Here is a 14,837-nt window from a genome sequence, read left to right as displayed (position 1 = left end):
TTGGTTTTTCTGTTTTCCTATGACGAATCAACGTATTGTCCATTCTCAGTGACAGTCGATTCAACAGCTGCAAGCAATTCCTTAATGTAACTGATAGCCTTCGAACATGCAAAAGCATCTCGTTAGGTACACGTTCTCGAATCCAGGATCGAACAACGTTGATATGCTCACACGTTCAAGTGATACTAAGCGATTTCTGATTTCTGCTACGATGTTATACTTTAGATTCTCTCCAATAGTCTGTGTTGGTTGCGTGCTAGATATTTTGGTATTCAGGATATTAGCTATTGGGATTTCTTTTCTGACTGCAGAGTACTTTTCTACGCATATTTCAGGACTAGCGATTTCCATATGCAGCAGACTGGCACAACCATTTTCCAGATCTATAATATCCGCAGTTGGTGACACGGGTGGTGCGCAGCGTGGCACTTGACGATATTATTAATCACTAGACGCAGCTGCAAAAATCTTTGTCATATAAAACGCTAAATTTCATCTAGTGAATCCTTGCTGATTTATCTGAGGCCTGATTCTTTTCTCAGCCCATCAGTGCCTTTACATTTTGTTTGAATCATATTACAATCTACACTCCTGGAAATGGAAAAAAGAACACATTGACACCGGTGTGTCAGACCCACCATACTTGCTCCGGACACTGCGAGAGGGCTGTACAAGCAATGATCACACGCACGGCACAGCGGACACACCAGGAACCGCGGTGTTGGCCGTCGAATGGCGCTAGCTGCGCAGCATTTGTGCACCGCCGCCGTCAGTGTCAGCCAGTTTGCCGTGGCATACGGAGCTCCATCGCAGTCTTTAACACTGGTAGCATGCCGCGACAGCGTGGACGTGAACCGTATGTGCAGCTGACGGACTTCGAGCGAGGGCGTATAGTGGGCATGCGGGAGGCCGGGTGGACGTACCGCCGAATTGCTCAACACGTGGGGCGTGAGGTCTCCACAGTACATCGATGTTGTCGCCAGTGGTCGGCGGAAGGTGCACGTGCCCGTCGACCTGGGACCGGACCGCAGCGACGCACGGATGCACGCCAAGACCGTAGGATCCTACGCAGTGCCGTAGGGGACCGCACCGCCACTTCCCAGCAAATTAGGGACACTGTTGCTCCTGGGGTATCGGCGAGGACCATTCGCAACCGTCTCCATGAAGCTGGGCTACGGTCCCGCACACCGTTAGGCCGTCTTCCGCTCACGCCCCAACATCGTGCAGCCCGCCTCCAGTGGTGTCGCGACAGGCGTGAATGGAGGGACGAATGGAGACGTGTCGTCTTCAGCGATGAGAGTCGCTTCTGCCTTGGTGCCAATGATGGTCGTATGCGTGTTTGGCGCCGTGCAGGTGAGCGCCACAATCAGGACTGCATACGACCGAGGCACACAGGGCCAACACCCGGCATCATGGTGTGGGGAGCGATCTCCTACACTGGCCGTACACCACTGGTGATCGTCGAGGGGACACTGAATAGTGCACGGTACATCCAAACCGTCATCGAACCCATCGTTCTACCATTCCTAGACCGGCAAGGGAACTTGCTGTTCCAACAGGACAATGCACGTCCGCATGTATCCCGTGCCCCCCAACGTGCTCTAGAAGGTGTAAGTCAACTACTCTGGCCAGCAAGATCTCCGGATCTGTCCCTCATTGAGCATGTTTGGGACTGGATGAAGCGTCGTCTCATGCGGTCTGCACGTCCAGCACGAACGCTGGTCCAAGTGAGGCGCCAGGTGGAAATGGCATGGCAAGCCGTTCCACAGGACTACATCCAGCATCTCTACGATCGTCTCCATGGGAGAATAGCAGCCTGCATTGCTGCGAAAGGTGGATATACACTGTACTAGTGCCGACATTGTGCATGCTCTGTTGCCTGTGTCTATGTGCCTGTGGTTCTGTCAGTGTGATCATGTGATGTATCTGACCCCAGGAATGTGTCAATAAAGTTTCCCCTTCCTGGGACAATGAATTCACGGTGTTCTTATTTCAATTTCCAGGAGTGTATTTCACAGCAGTAATCATCTCATGTAGTTTGTCAATCTTTCAATAGTTTTTCGCAAGCAAATTGAGCATGTGGGCAAAACACGATAGATGATATTTATTTCCAAATGCTATTTCTACTCATTTGACCACTGCACTGATGTTACGAGACATGCTCAGAAGGTGATTTGTGTGAATGACGCAAAAATTATTGGCGGTAGTGACAAGACATTGACTGCCTGTTCTTTGCCAACATTGTAGTTCGATATTTTGTCTTCGACATGTTGTGAAACTTCAGTATGTATATTGAAACCGATGTAACTCTCAACACCGTTATTTTTATTGTCTGCAATAGGTCGCTGCCTTCGACCCGCCAAACACGAGCGATGTACCAAGCAATCTACATCTACATGGATACTCTGCAAATCACATTTAAGTGCCTGGCAGAGGGTTCATCGAACCACCTTCACAATTCTCTATTATTCCAATCTCGTATAGCACGCGGAGAGAATGAACACCTATATCTTTCCGTACGAGCTCTGATTTCCCTTATTTTATCTTGGTGATCATTCCTGCCTATGTAAGTCGGTGTCAACAAAATATTTTCACATTCGGAGGAGAAAGTTGATGACTGGAATTTCGTGAGAAGATTCCGTCGCAACGAAAAACGCCTAAGTTGGTGATTGGAATTTCGTCGAAAGATTCCGTCGCAACGAAAAACGCCTTTCTTTTAATGATGTTCATCCCACATCCTGTATCATTTCTGTGACACTCTCTCCCATATTTCACGATAATACAAAACGTGCTGCCTTTCTTTGAACTTTTTCGATGTACTCCGTCAGTCCTATCGGGTAAGAATCCCACACTGCGCAGCAGTATTCTAAAAGAGGACGGAAAGCGTAGTGTAGGCAGTCTCCTTAGTAGGCCTGTTACATTTTCTAATTGTCCTTCCAATAAAACGCAGTCTTTGGTTAGCCTTCCCCACAACATTTTCTGTGTGTTCCTTCCAATTTAAGTTGTTCGTAAATCAGCCAGTACGTCGAATGCCATTGTCGTGAAGGTCTGCTATGCTAAATGAATTCCTGTGTTGAGCAGCAGGGGCAGTTGATCTCCATTTGTCCGCACAAAAAAAAAAAACAAGAAAAACAGGAGTAGCAATTTAGGTATAATGAAATAAAAAAGAACTAGACAAGCACGGTTAACATCTAAACAAAGGAGTCGCACATGCAGTTCATGAGACTGCTTGGTAACGTTTGTCAGATTGCTTGGGAATTCCGTGCAGTCAGCGACCGATCGCTGTGATCTGCGATTTGCCAACACACGCATGCTCCGGAGACAGACTGTCCGACCTGGCGACTGGTCGATGTGATCCATCTCTAGTGTGTGGCAGCTCTAATAATCATACGCAGCTATTCTCGAGACGGTGTCATTTACGTTATGCTCGAAGGCGGCTCCAAAGAGGTAATACCAAACGCGGAAAAATGCATAAAGCAATATTTACTCCTGTGTTCTACGCGACACACCTAACGTGTATAACTCAAGTATAGACAGACCTGTAGTTGGACTCACGAGACACGGCGATCGAGTTTAAGTTTGTTCTGCTGACCTACGTCACGCATTCTCCGGCAGCCAATGAGAGTTCAGTAGTATTCTAAGCGCTTTGCTTGTGAACGACGTAGCCAATGCGAGCATTAAACGTGGTCGTCGTGAGTTATTTAGTGAATTTTTATTCCGCGCGAATTGTCATTGCTGACGGTGGTGGTAAGCGACAAAGCAAGTGAGAGACACAATTTGCAGAATACACGTTTTCTTCACGCGCTAAGCACGTGTATGCGCGTACCGCAACTGTCGCAAGGAACCGGCAACAAAGCAATCCACGCCCGTGCCTCGACCTACGCGAGTTGCCATCGCCCATCTTGATAATGAAAATTAATTTTCGGAACGCATCATATTAAGCTTGAAAAAATATGTAACTAGTGCAGTGTTTCATTATTTAAATCGTGACTGATACTGTTACAGACTTCCCAAAAAAACCGATAACGACCAATGAAGTTAAGAGATGGCATTTCTTGAATTTATACGATGTGTGCAGATATGCGGAGCCGCTTTTATGATGGAAAACTGAGATGTTTGTTCGTTGATTCATAAATAATTTTCGTTGTTCTTTATGTCCTCACACTACAGCTCACGAAGAAAATTGTGATGAACACTTCGAGCTTTTCTTCTCGATGTCCACGGGTCCATCCACAATCATTTTTATTTTCAAGCAATGCCCTCGCCGTCGACATATGCTATTATACAGGCGATTAACTATTCTGTTTCCATTCCCGAACAACAACAAAAACGAGAAATTTTACAATTGATTAATAGTTCCAGAGAAATAGTTTGGTCAAAGAAAATCGGGTTGGCCGGAGTGGGCGAGCGGTTCTAGGCGCTTCAGTCTGGGGCCGCGCGACCGCAGGTTCGAATCCTGCCTCGGGCATGGATGTGTGTGATGTCCTTAGGTTAGTTAGGTTTAAGTAGTTCTAAGTTCTAGGGGACTGATGACCTCAGATGTTAAGTCCCATAGTGCTCAGAGCCATTTGAACCATTTTTTGAAAGAAATTCGACGACAGTGTAATACGGACCTCAAGTTTCATGTATTTGTGTCGGCCGGCAATAACATTAAATAGCTGATGTCATATAGACGTGCGCTGAGGCCTGTATTTATCGTAGGCCACGTGCTGTTGCCAAAAAAGGCACAAATTTTATGTTGGGAGTCATGCTTCCGTTTAACATTTTTGTAACTATGACTTCGAACGTTCAAGAGGCACTCCTCTGCGTGATTAAGTGTGACAAGTTCGTGAAATTTGCTTCAGGTCCAGACCGTTTTGTAAACGAACGCGCGGAAAGACAACACGCAACACTACAGATAGAGCAAAAACAAATACTAGCGCTGCATAGAGGCATTTAGCGGTAGCAGGCCAAGAACGATGTCCCTTTGATCTGTTCCAATACAGCCTTGGTACACTGGTTTTGTGTTGCTGGCACGTTGCGGACATCGGTAGTCCATTACTAGCTACGAACAATGTTTGGAACGATAACATACACTACTGGCCATTAAAATTGCAACACCACGAAGATGACGTGCTACAGACGCGAAATATAACCGACAGGAAGAAGATGCTGTGATATGCAAATGATTAGCTTTTCAGAGCATTCACACAAGGTTGGCGCCGGTGGCGACACCTACAACGTGCTGACATGAGGAAAGTTTCCAAACTATTTCTCATACACAAACAGCAGTTGACCGGCGTTGCCTGGTGAAACGTTCTTGTGATGCCTCATGTAAGGAGGAGAAATGCGTACCACCACGTTTCCGACTTTGATAAAGGTCGGATTGTAGCCTATCGCGATTGCGGTTTATCATATCGCGACATTGCTGCTCGCGTTGGTCGAGATCCAATGACTGTTAGCAGAATATGGAATCGGTGGGTTCAGGAGGGCAATACGGAACGCCATGCTGGATCCTAACGGCCTCGTATCGTTAGCAGTCGAAATGACAGGCATCTTATCCGCATGGCTGTAACGAATCGTGCAGACACGTCTCGATCCCTGAGTCAACAAATGGGGACGTTTGCAAGACAACAACCATCTGAACGAACATTTCGACGACGTTTGCAGCAGCATGGACTATCAGCTCGGAGACCATGGCTGCGGTTACCCTCGACGCTGTATTAAAGACAGGAGCGCCTGCGATGTTGTACTCAACGACGAACCTGGGTGTACGGCCGGCCGTTGTAGCCGAGCAGTCCTAGCCGCTTCAGTCTGGAACCGCGCGACCGCTACGGTCGCAGGTTCGAATCCTGCCTTGGGAATGGATGTGTGTGATGTCCTTAGGTTAGTTAGGTTTAAGTAGTTCTAAGTTTTAGGGAACTGATGACCTCAGATGTTAAGTCCCATAGTGCTCAGACCCATTTGAACCATTTTTTAACCTGGGTGCACGAATGGCAAAACGTCACTTTTCCGGATGAATCCAGGTTCTGTTTACAGCATCATGATGGTCGCATCCGTGTTTGGCGACATCGAGGTGAACGCACATCGGAAGCGTGTATTCGTCATCGCCATACTGGCGTATCACTCGGCGTGATGGTATGGGGTGCCACTGGTTACACGTCTCGGTCACCTCTTGTTCGCATTGACGGCACTTTGAACAGTGGACGTTACATTTCAGATGTGTTACGACCCGTGGCTCTACCCTTCAATCGATGCCTGCTAAACCCTACATTTCAGCAGGACGATGCACGACCGCATGTTGAAGGTCCTGTACCGGCCTTTCTGGATACAGAAAATGTTCGACTGCTGCCCTGGCCAGCACATTCTCCAGATCTCTCACTAATTGAAAACGCCTGGTCAATGGTGGCCGAGCAATTGGCTCGTCACAATACGTCAGTCACTACTCTCTATGAACTGTGGTATCGTGTTGAAGCTGCATGGGCAGCTGTACCTGTACACGCCATCCAAGCTCTGTTTGATTCATTGCCCAGGCGTATCAAGGCTGTTACTACGGCCAGAGGTGGTTGCTCTGGGTGCTGATTTCTCAGGATCTGTGCACCCAAATTGCGTGAATATGTAATCACATGTCAGTTCTAGTATAATATATTTGTCCAGTGAATACCCGTTTACCATATGCATTTCTTCTTCATGTAGCAATTTTAATGGCAAGTAGTGTATTTATAACTCAGTGTAAAAGCGCCTTGGGTGTATCGTGTAACAGGGCTAAAGAAAAAGTTGACAGTTCTATACTTCTACGCTTTGGGCGCTGGTGTCGTGCGATACCAGCTTCACGGCGGACAAGGCATGCTTTATGTATATGTGTTCACACTTTAGCATGACCCTGACGACCGGCCCTGTAGTAAGCTCCCGTAGTTAGCAACAGCATGCACCAGAAAGCGGCCGGTAGAGTAGCCTAGAACTAGAGTAGAATGGAATGGAGTTGTGGGGCGAGCGGGTGAGCGAGGTGGGCGGTGCGTGCGCAGGGTCGTCCGCGGAGGTGCTGCAGTACTGCCGCGAGGACGTGGCGCGGCTGGAGCGCCGCTGGACGGAGGTGCGGGCCGCGCGCGTGCGCCAGCTGCGGTGCGAGCAGGCCAGGCTATGCCGCGAGCTGGCCGCCGCCAAGGAGAGGCTGCTGCTGCCGCCGCACCGCTGGCGCTACGAGCGTACGTACACACACACACACACACACACACACACACACACACACACACACACACACACACACACACCGGCTGGCAACGCGGTGCGCCACGCATTTCTACTTCATCGTTCACAATTTGTTCTACTGTCTTTCAGTAAGACACAGTTCACGCCACAGTTCGGGAAACCTCGGGCTCTACTCGAGCTTTCGATCACACCGCGATCTAGTGACGTTTGTGGACACAATCTCCACGACGTGTCTTGTTAGGCACACAGACAGAAGTATCGATATTTCTGTTACGGAACACTTTTATTTGGATACCGATCTCTTTTTTACTACAATAGATACTTTGCAACTGATGCTTTTAATCATATCAGTACTTTACAGCAGGTATCGTCTCAAATGATACTAATAATGATTTATTACATTATTGTTTACCCAAAATTTTGGCTGCTATCACGCAGATCCATCACTTTCAACAACTGAGCGTGCGAGTACCGAGAAGTCTACGATTGAGCGAGTGACAGAGAGTGAACGAAAACATTAGTGACACTTCACACTGAAAATACTTCGTTCGTAATTTGTTCACTTCGGGTCTCCTTGTTTTCACGATCCCACTTTCTTGTTTGTTTGTCTGTATTATTGTTTAAAACAGTTTAAGTTCAGAATTACCAAATCAATAAACAGAATAGCGACTAGACAAAGTGAAACTTGGGGCAAGCTTTTGAGAAACTTGACAATAATCAAGCGAAGTGCAAAATCTGTCTGAAAAATTTGAGTTCTTGGAGAAATACTTCAAACATGAAAAAACATTTAAGAAAATACACTTGTGTTATTCCATTTAGAAGCTGTGAAAATCGACTGTCTATTGTAGACAGATGTCTAGAAGGTCGATACAGGGTATAAATCGTAAGTATCGACAGTTCGAGCTGTCGATACTTCTCTTTCGATACCTTTCTGAGTCCCATACTTTTCTTACGATACTACTCATGCGTAAAATGTTGATACTTTTTGTTCGATACCATGTTCCTAGCTATAATATATTCTTGCAATCGTAGTTGGTTTCAGTAAAAAGCACTCCGTCTTCAGGCCACTAGTGGCCCACCGGGACCATCCGACCGCCGTGTCATTCTCAGCTGAGGATGCGGATAGAAGCGGCGTGTGGTCAGCACACCGCTCTCCCGGTCGTCACGATGGTTTTCTTTCACCGGAGCCGCTACTATTCGGTCGAGTAGCTCCTCAGTTGGCATCACGAGGCTGAGTGCACCCCGAAAAATGGCAACAGCGCATGGCGGCTGGATGGTCACCCATCCAAGTGCCGGCCACGCCCGACAGCGCTTAACTTCGGTGATCTCACGAGAACTGGTGTATCCTAGTTGGTTTCAGTACTGTGTAGTAAATATTTATAAAGGAAGGAAACCATTTTAATAATGTGCTGTGGAGCTTAATAACAACAAAATAACTGTGAAACACTTGCAGTAACGATTAGGTCCAGTTCTCAAGCTTTTGCTTGCCCTCGATCTAGCTACTAATGTTGGTACCTCCACAATCGGTCTTGGTACTGAATCCATTCTCATACTCGCTGTATTTACTAGGCATTCAATTCCCAATTAATTTTTTTCGTCGTTTCATTTGAATATTATAATCTTGTTTTCAAGCTGATTAAAAACTGATAATATTAATATGAGAATAAGTACCAAACCGCTAATTTGTAACCCATTTCTTTCACCTGTGGTTCACAGGATTACATGAGAGAAAAGAGCAAACTGTGTTTTACAATCATGATGCTCTCTAAATCCATGCTAATTTGCAGATAGGAGCTTTCCTATCTCAAGGAAATTTATATTATTCAAACATAGAATATGCACAAGAAATCTGCTGTAAACCAATGTTAAGGTCTTGAATTCTTAGGATCCATTCTTTTACCCTTATTATGTACAGGAGTCACCTGCCCTTTTTTCCAGTCACTTGTGACTTTGTGCTGGGTGAGAGATTCACGATAAATCAAGCTACTTGACTTTAATCTGACAATATTGCATTACTTCAGTAGCTGAAAAAAAATTGTTAGTTAATATATTGCAGACAGTATTCATTATCACCGCTTAAATTAAATATTGCTAAACCTCACTACACTTTCATCTATGAAGTACCTAAGTAATTACATTAGCAACCTGTCGTTACCATTAACCATAATATATTCCCAAAATCGAATTGCCCTTCCTTTCTAATATAAGCTCATTCTACAACCTTATCACCTCCTCATCACTTTTAAAAATATCAGTCACCATATCTTCTATCACCCTGTCCTCTCCTCTCTTGTGTACACCCAATACACCTCCAACACACCCAAACCATCTCCTGCTATTCATCTCCTTCAGAAGCCAAAGGCACAGCTTTCCTAAGCCTCTACACTACAAACTAGAAGTTATAATGATCCCGCCATCTTAGCCAGTTTATGCTCCTTTGTAACCAATGCCCTCCCCTCTCCCAACCCCCTCCACCCCATCCCCCAGGATAAACCCTATAGTTAATGCATGGGCTTTGGAGAGATTTATCTTGCAGGGAGGAGGGGGGGGGGGAAGAGGAGGGGGCATTGGTCACATCCACCACAACTTCCATCCCACAACTTCTACTGAACCAGTTGTGACCATCCTATCCAATTATCTGCCACATTACAGTATCTCAGACTAATCCTCAGTCAAAAATTAAGATGGAAAGCCCATCCTCTAACCATCCAACAAAAGCTACTATATGGCTGAATGTGGGGACTGCATCTGTACTCTGTAGATGTATTTATTTGATTTGTAGCCATGGGTGGATTGTTTGGGTCATAAAAGTGTACTTTCTTTTTTTGTGATGGACTTGTTGCCAATCAGTCTGCATATCACAAGAATGTTCATTTACTGGAGATTTCTCTGTGTTTCCCACAATGTTTTTATTATTTGTTTTATGTTTCATTATTTCACTGATGCTCCGTGAGTTTCTAGGCTCACTCAGTGTTACCCCAGTACGGTAACCTCATTTTCCGCAGGCAGCGTTTGCTTGTTGTGTGTTTTTCCGCTCTGTATTGCAGTAGAGGATAATTGCGATTTGTGCTTTTCTAAACTACAAATCGCATCATTTGTTATGGGTTCACTGCGTGTGTCTGCAATTAGTTCCTTTTCCGAGGACATTAACTGCTTGTTCCATTTATTTTTGCTGCATATTTCAGGGTTATAAGCAGATTTTGATTGGTCTTTTCCTAACCTAGAATTTTTAGCGTATTGTATTTTATCGAGTTTTTCTTTTATTTCAGCATTGTCTTTTGTGAATTTGTTCACTAGCTTTAATATTGTTCCCCACCGTTCCACTAAAATTTACACACTGTTCCATATTTTTTCCCTCAAGAATAGGACTTAATGTTTGCACTTGTATGGCCAGATTGCAGGATTGCTTCTGTGAAATGATTGGTTTATCTCTATTTGCATATTTATAATGTGGTTAGGAATCATCACATGCCTCTGCAATTTTGGTTTCACCTTGTCCATTTGAGCACTGGGTAGCTTCTAGATCTGTTGTAGGCAGTACTTCTTTTGTTGTAGTGTGAGCTGACATGTTTCACAACAGAACATGATTCTATCTTTTGAACTTTTCACACTGCAAACTTCGCTGCTACTTAGGTCCACAATTGCTGCGAAATTGTTTTCAACACCACAGTCCACAAGTCGCTATTATTTTGGTAGTTTTCAATAACTTTTTGCACTTTCAACATGAATTACACTTTCAACATGAATTAACTCATCCATATCTTCTCACAATGCAACTTCACAGCCACCTTCCAGATAACAAAATCTGCCCTGAAATGTATACTTCCTATCAGGTCTAATCCACCTCTCCACCCCATTTCTCACAATACGGTTTCCCCTTCCTTTCCCATCCGATTCACACACAGAAATTCACTGAGTCCATTAACACCCCACTCCTCATAGCACCACTTAACCCTTTACCCACAAATTGTGCTTTTTCAGTGAGGGTTCTACAACTTATTGCAGTGCAGTGAAATAGTTATTATTATACAGACTATCATCAAAATCTGTGTTTTATAAGACAAAAAGCTCAGTGGGTGACTGGGAAAATGGCAGACTGTGAAACTGAAGGGCTACGGTTTCATTCTTGGTTGATTTTTGGATTTTTACCTGTCACTTTTCTCTTATTTCATCTCTGGCAGTGTTAGTTCATACAAAAAATGCTGAGTTGCTTCTTGGTATGGGGTCCTTATTAAACTGTAGGTCCAATAGCAACTGGCTCAGTAAATAATTTTGAAACTTGGCGGAAGGCAACAGAATACCTCCTCTAATAGAACCATTCCCAGTAAACCATTATGGTGTCCAAACCAACCTTCGAGTTGATGACATCTTTACCTGAAGACAACAGACAGTTGTCGATGTGCAACAGTCATTTTAATAATTTTTAAATAACCAGTAAATACTTTCTCTCTAATATTTTTAAACTATACTTGTATATACATTCAAAGGCTTCCACAGTCAGTGTCAGTGTGAATAAAATTCTTTTGCACCTTAGGCCACATTATTTTGAAACCAAAACTACCATATTACTGAAACTGATGTTTTGGTCATCTTTGTAGTGGTCTCCTTCAGAGCAACTACACTGCTGGTGTCTGAGGTTGGTTTTATATATTTTTATAAATGCTTTCAACTCAGTGCAGCCATTGTCTTGGTGCCAGCCAGTTTCTTGTACAGATGGGAGACAAAATAAATTTACAATAAATGGGGAAAAAGACCTTAGCCACCTGTCATTCTCAAAACCTTTTTGATAATTCTCATAGATTTTTCTTTACTAAGTTCTGTTTGAATTGATTGCAAAAAATGAGTGTGAAGTAAGTTAACTCAGGGGAGGGGAGCATCATAAACTGGTCTCTGGACTGTAGTCAAAAATCTACTTTCACTAAATTTCCAACCTGTTCATAAAATATGCAGCCAGCCTTGAATGTTGAGTGTATATCCTCCATGTATGTGATGTGATCTTACAGTATTTTTTTCTGTTTTGCTCATTCACTGTTTCTTTTTTTGTCTACAGTTCACGTGGAGGCAAGCATGGACCAACGTGACCCAGCATTCGTAGAAGCTCTGGAGAGGGAAACAGACATCCTTCGCAAACGTGTTGATGCTTGCAAGTCGCGCGTGATGTTTGTCACCTGTTTTGACTGTGTGCCACGTACATCAGCTTCAGATGACTCGAGCAGTTCATGAAATGAACACTCATCCCAATGGCTGGATGGACATCAGACTGTGTTAGACTCTTCAGTGATTACTGCAAGTGTTTGTTTACAAAAAGACAACGTAGGCAGTGTTCGATGAAGCATGACCGAATGAATTACTGAGCTGTCCATATATGCAGAGATATTTCACATGCGTAGGTGTCTCCTTTTAAACTTTGCCCATTTTTCACAAAACTCTTAATAGTTCAAAAATGTAAAAAGGGTAATATTGTGCTTCCTGTGGCAGCACCATTCAGAATCTTCAGTTTTGATAGCTTACTCATAAGTACTTCACCAAACGTCGAAATCCTCTACAAGAGCCAAAATCATTCTCAGCTGCAGTGACTTTCATTTTTTCTTCGTGAAGAATTTATACTCTCATCTCATCCACAAATGCAACCAGGGGAATAGTTTCATAAATTACTGAGCATTATTTTCAATGAGGTAGTGTCTCTAAAACCTAGAATGTTGACAAAGGTTCACCAAAAACACTTCAGTGCCACTGCTGATTTTCTTACACTCCAAAGTTCTGCCTTGAAAATGGAGGGCTTCAACAGCTCTCAACCAATTTTGTGGGCACCTCACATTGACAAGTTTTAGCATGTGAAGGCTACAATAGTTGACAGTTTTTTTCTTTTGGGAAGCTGGACAGTGTGACTGGACCATTGACTTGGTACACTAGCATGTAGTTCTCCTGATAGCCTTGGGGACCCTTCTAATCACATGCCCTACATCCAGCATGGAGGCTCCTCATTACATGGCCCCTATCTTCTTCTTATCTAGCAACAAGCCGTTCAGTTGCTGAGAGTGTGTATTGGTTAGCTGTACATTTTTATTTCTCTTACCAAATTTGTGGCTTGTGCATTTCATTTCACACTCCACCAGTCTCATTTTGATATCTGTTGTTTTACCACTCAAACTTAGACTGTCTTTATATTGATATCATATCCCTTCTCTCACTATAGAACTAAATACAGTATTTACAATTCAATACCGTCCAAAATTCTTGCTGGTCACTTCAGCCCCCTGAGCACTTTTGCTTAAATGACAAAATTAGGTGCCTCCCACTTGTAAAGAATTTGCGCTTCACAAACGTTCAGGTCCTCACAAGAACTGTCAATAATGAGCTTAAGACCAAAGAAGTGTATCATTTTTTCTTAGTGACTTAACACAGACCCCCAAGAAACCCATCTAAAGTGAGCATATCATAAGCTGTTGTCACTCATTTGTCCCATCTGCTATGTCAAGGCACCAAAATGATTACCTAATTAAATGATAATTCACTCTAGCTGCTGTGTTATTGCTTATGAGGCTCATAGTCCATCATGAAGCATAATTTACATTGGGGGGGGGGGGGGGGGGGGGGAGGGAGGACTTACAGACATACCTTCATCTTACTGGCTCTAGTTCAATACACCGAGCTAAGAAGATCAAAAGTCTATCTCTTACAGTGCCTTTTTTTATGTATCACAATTTCCTTCTTGGGATTGGTTCCTAGAGATGAATCTGAAATGTAATACCACTGGCACTCTTAATATGCTGTAATGATTCTGTTTAACATTCATTCAATCCTCCTTTTGTTAACAAATAGCTACTTTTATCATGCAATAGGTTTTTTTATGATTGTGATGAAATATACGTCTATGTGACAGTAAGCTACACAATAGTAAATGAATTTATTGAATGTCTGAAACTCTTTCTTACAGCCTTAGCTAAAACGCTACAGTTGTATCTAGTGTGTTGTCTCACACTCCCCACCCCCTCGCCAAATTTTATCGGATCACAAACTGTGTTTACAGTGTCATATGCAATTGGTAAGGTATTATATGTGTGAAAACAGCATCAGCAGGACAGAGACAAACTAAGATTACAAATTCTTTGTTTGCCGCAGATGAAGGAACTGTGATGTTTATTAATTTATAGTCCATAATATATTCAGATTCACATTTATATTCCATATAAAATTCTAAGGATATTTTACAGTCAAGAGTCAAGATGAATTCTACAGTCAGTTTGAGTATCTCTTACAGATGGTAACCGTAAGTAAATGTACAGATAGAAAATTGCATTGGCAAAACTATACCATGATTCTGTGACATGATTATTTTGTATGACAAACCATGTTTAATGTTTTATAATTGCTGTTCTGAAATTTGTATTCTGAAATACTGAGAAATCAATGGCAAGAGCCTCTGCAATGCAACATGATGACATTGTAATGCAAACACTTCAGTTAGCTTGGGTATGGTTAAAGAATTTGTATGAAGTGTAAACTAACGGCACCTGCTTGACTTTTATAATGCAGTGGGCATTTCAATATATGACAGCTATTCCATATTTTAGTCATCCTCCTGAAAATCAGTTTTGTAAATCGAAAAATTATATTTGTTGATCTTATGTATCACCAACATGCCTAAG

At 43.4% G+C, this 14,837-nt stretch overlaps 1 protein-coding gene across 1 annotated transcript in view; it reads left to right on the top strand.

The window, feature by feature from the left end:
- LOC126195600 (kinesin-like protein KIF26B) overlaps positions 1 to 13,774 on the top strand; it is a 279,531-nt gene extending 265,757 nt beyond the window's left edge. The window contains exons 17-18 of the mRNA XM_049934226.1: positions 7,005 to 7,184; positions 12,239 to 13,774. Coding sequence (XP_049790183.1) covers positions 7,005 to 7,184; positions 12,239 to 12,411 — 353 coding nt within the window. The 3' untranslated portion in view covers positions 12,412 to 13,774. The remainder of the gene's footprint in view (positions 1 to 7,004; positions 7,185 to 12,238) is intronic.
- Positions 13,775 to 14,837: the final 1,063 nt, after the last annotated feature.

Source organism: Schistocerca nitens, chromosome 7 (genome assembly GCF_023898315.1).
Source record: "Schistocerca nitens isolate TAMUIC-IGC-003100 chromosome 7, iqSchNite1.1, whole genome shotgun sequence".
Lineage (NCBI taxonomy): Eukaryota > Metazoa > Arthropoda > Insecta > Orthoptera > Acrididae > Schistocerca > Schistocerca nitens.
Note: the sequence above shows the minus strand (reverse complement) of the source record. Positions and strands in the feature narration are given on the sequence as shown.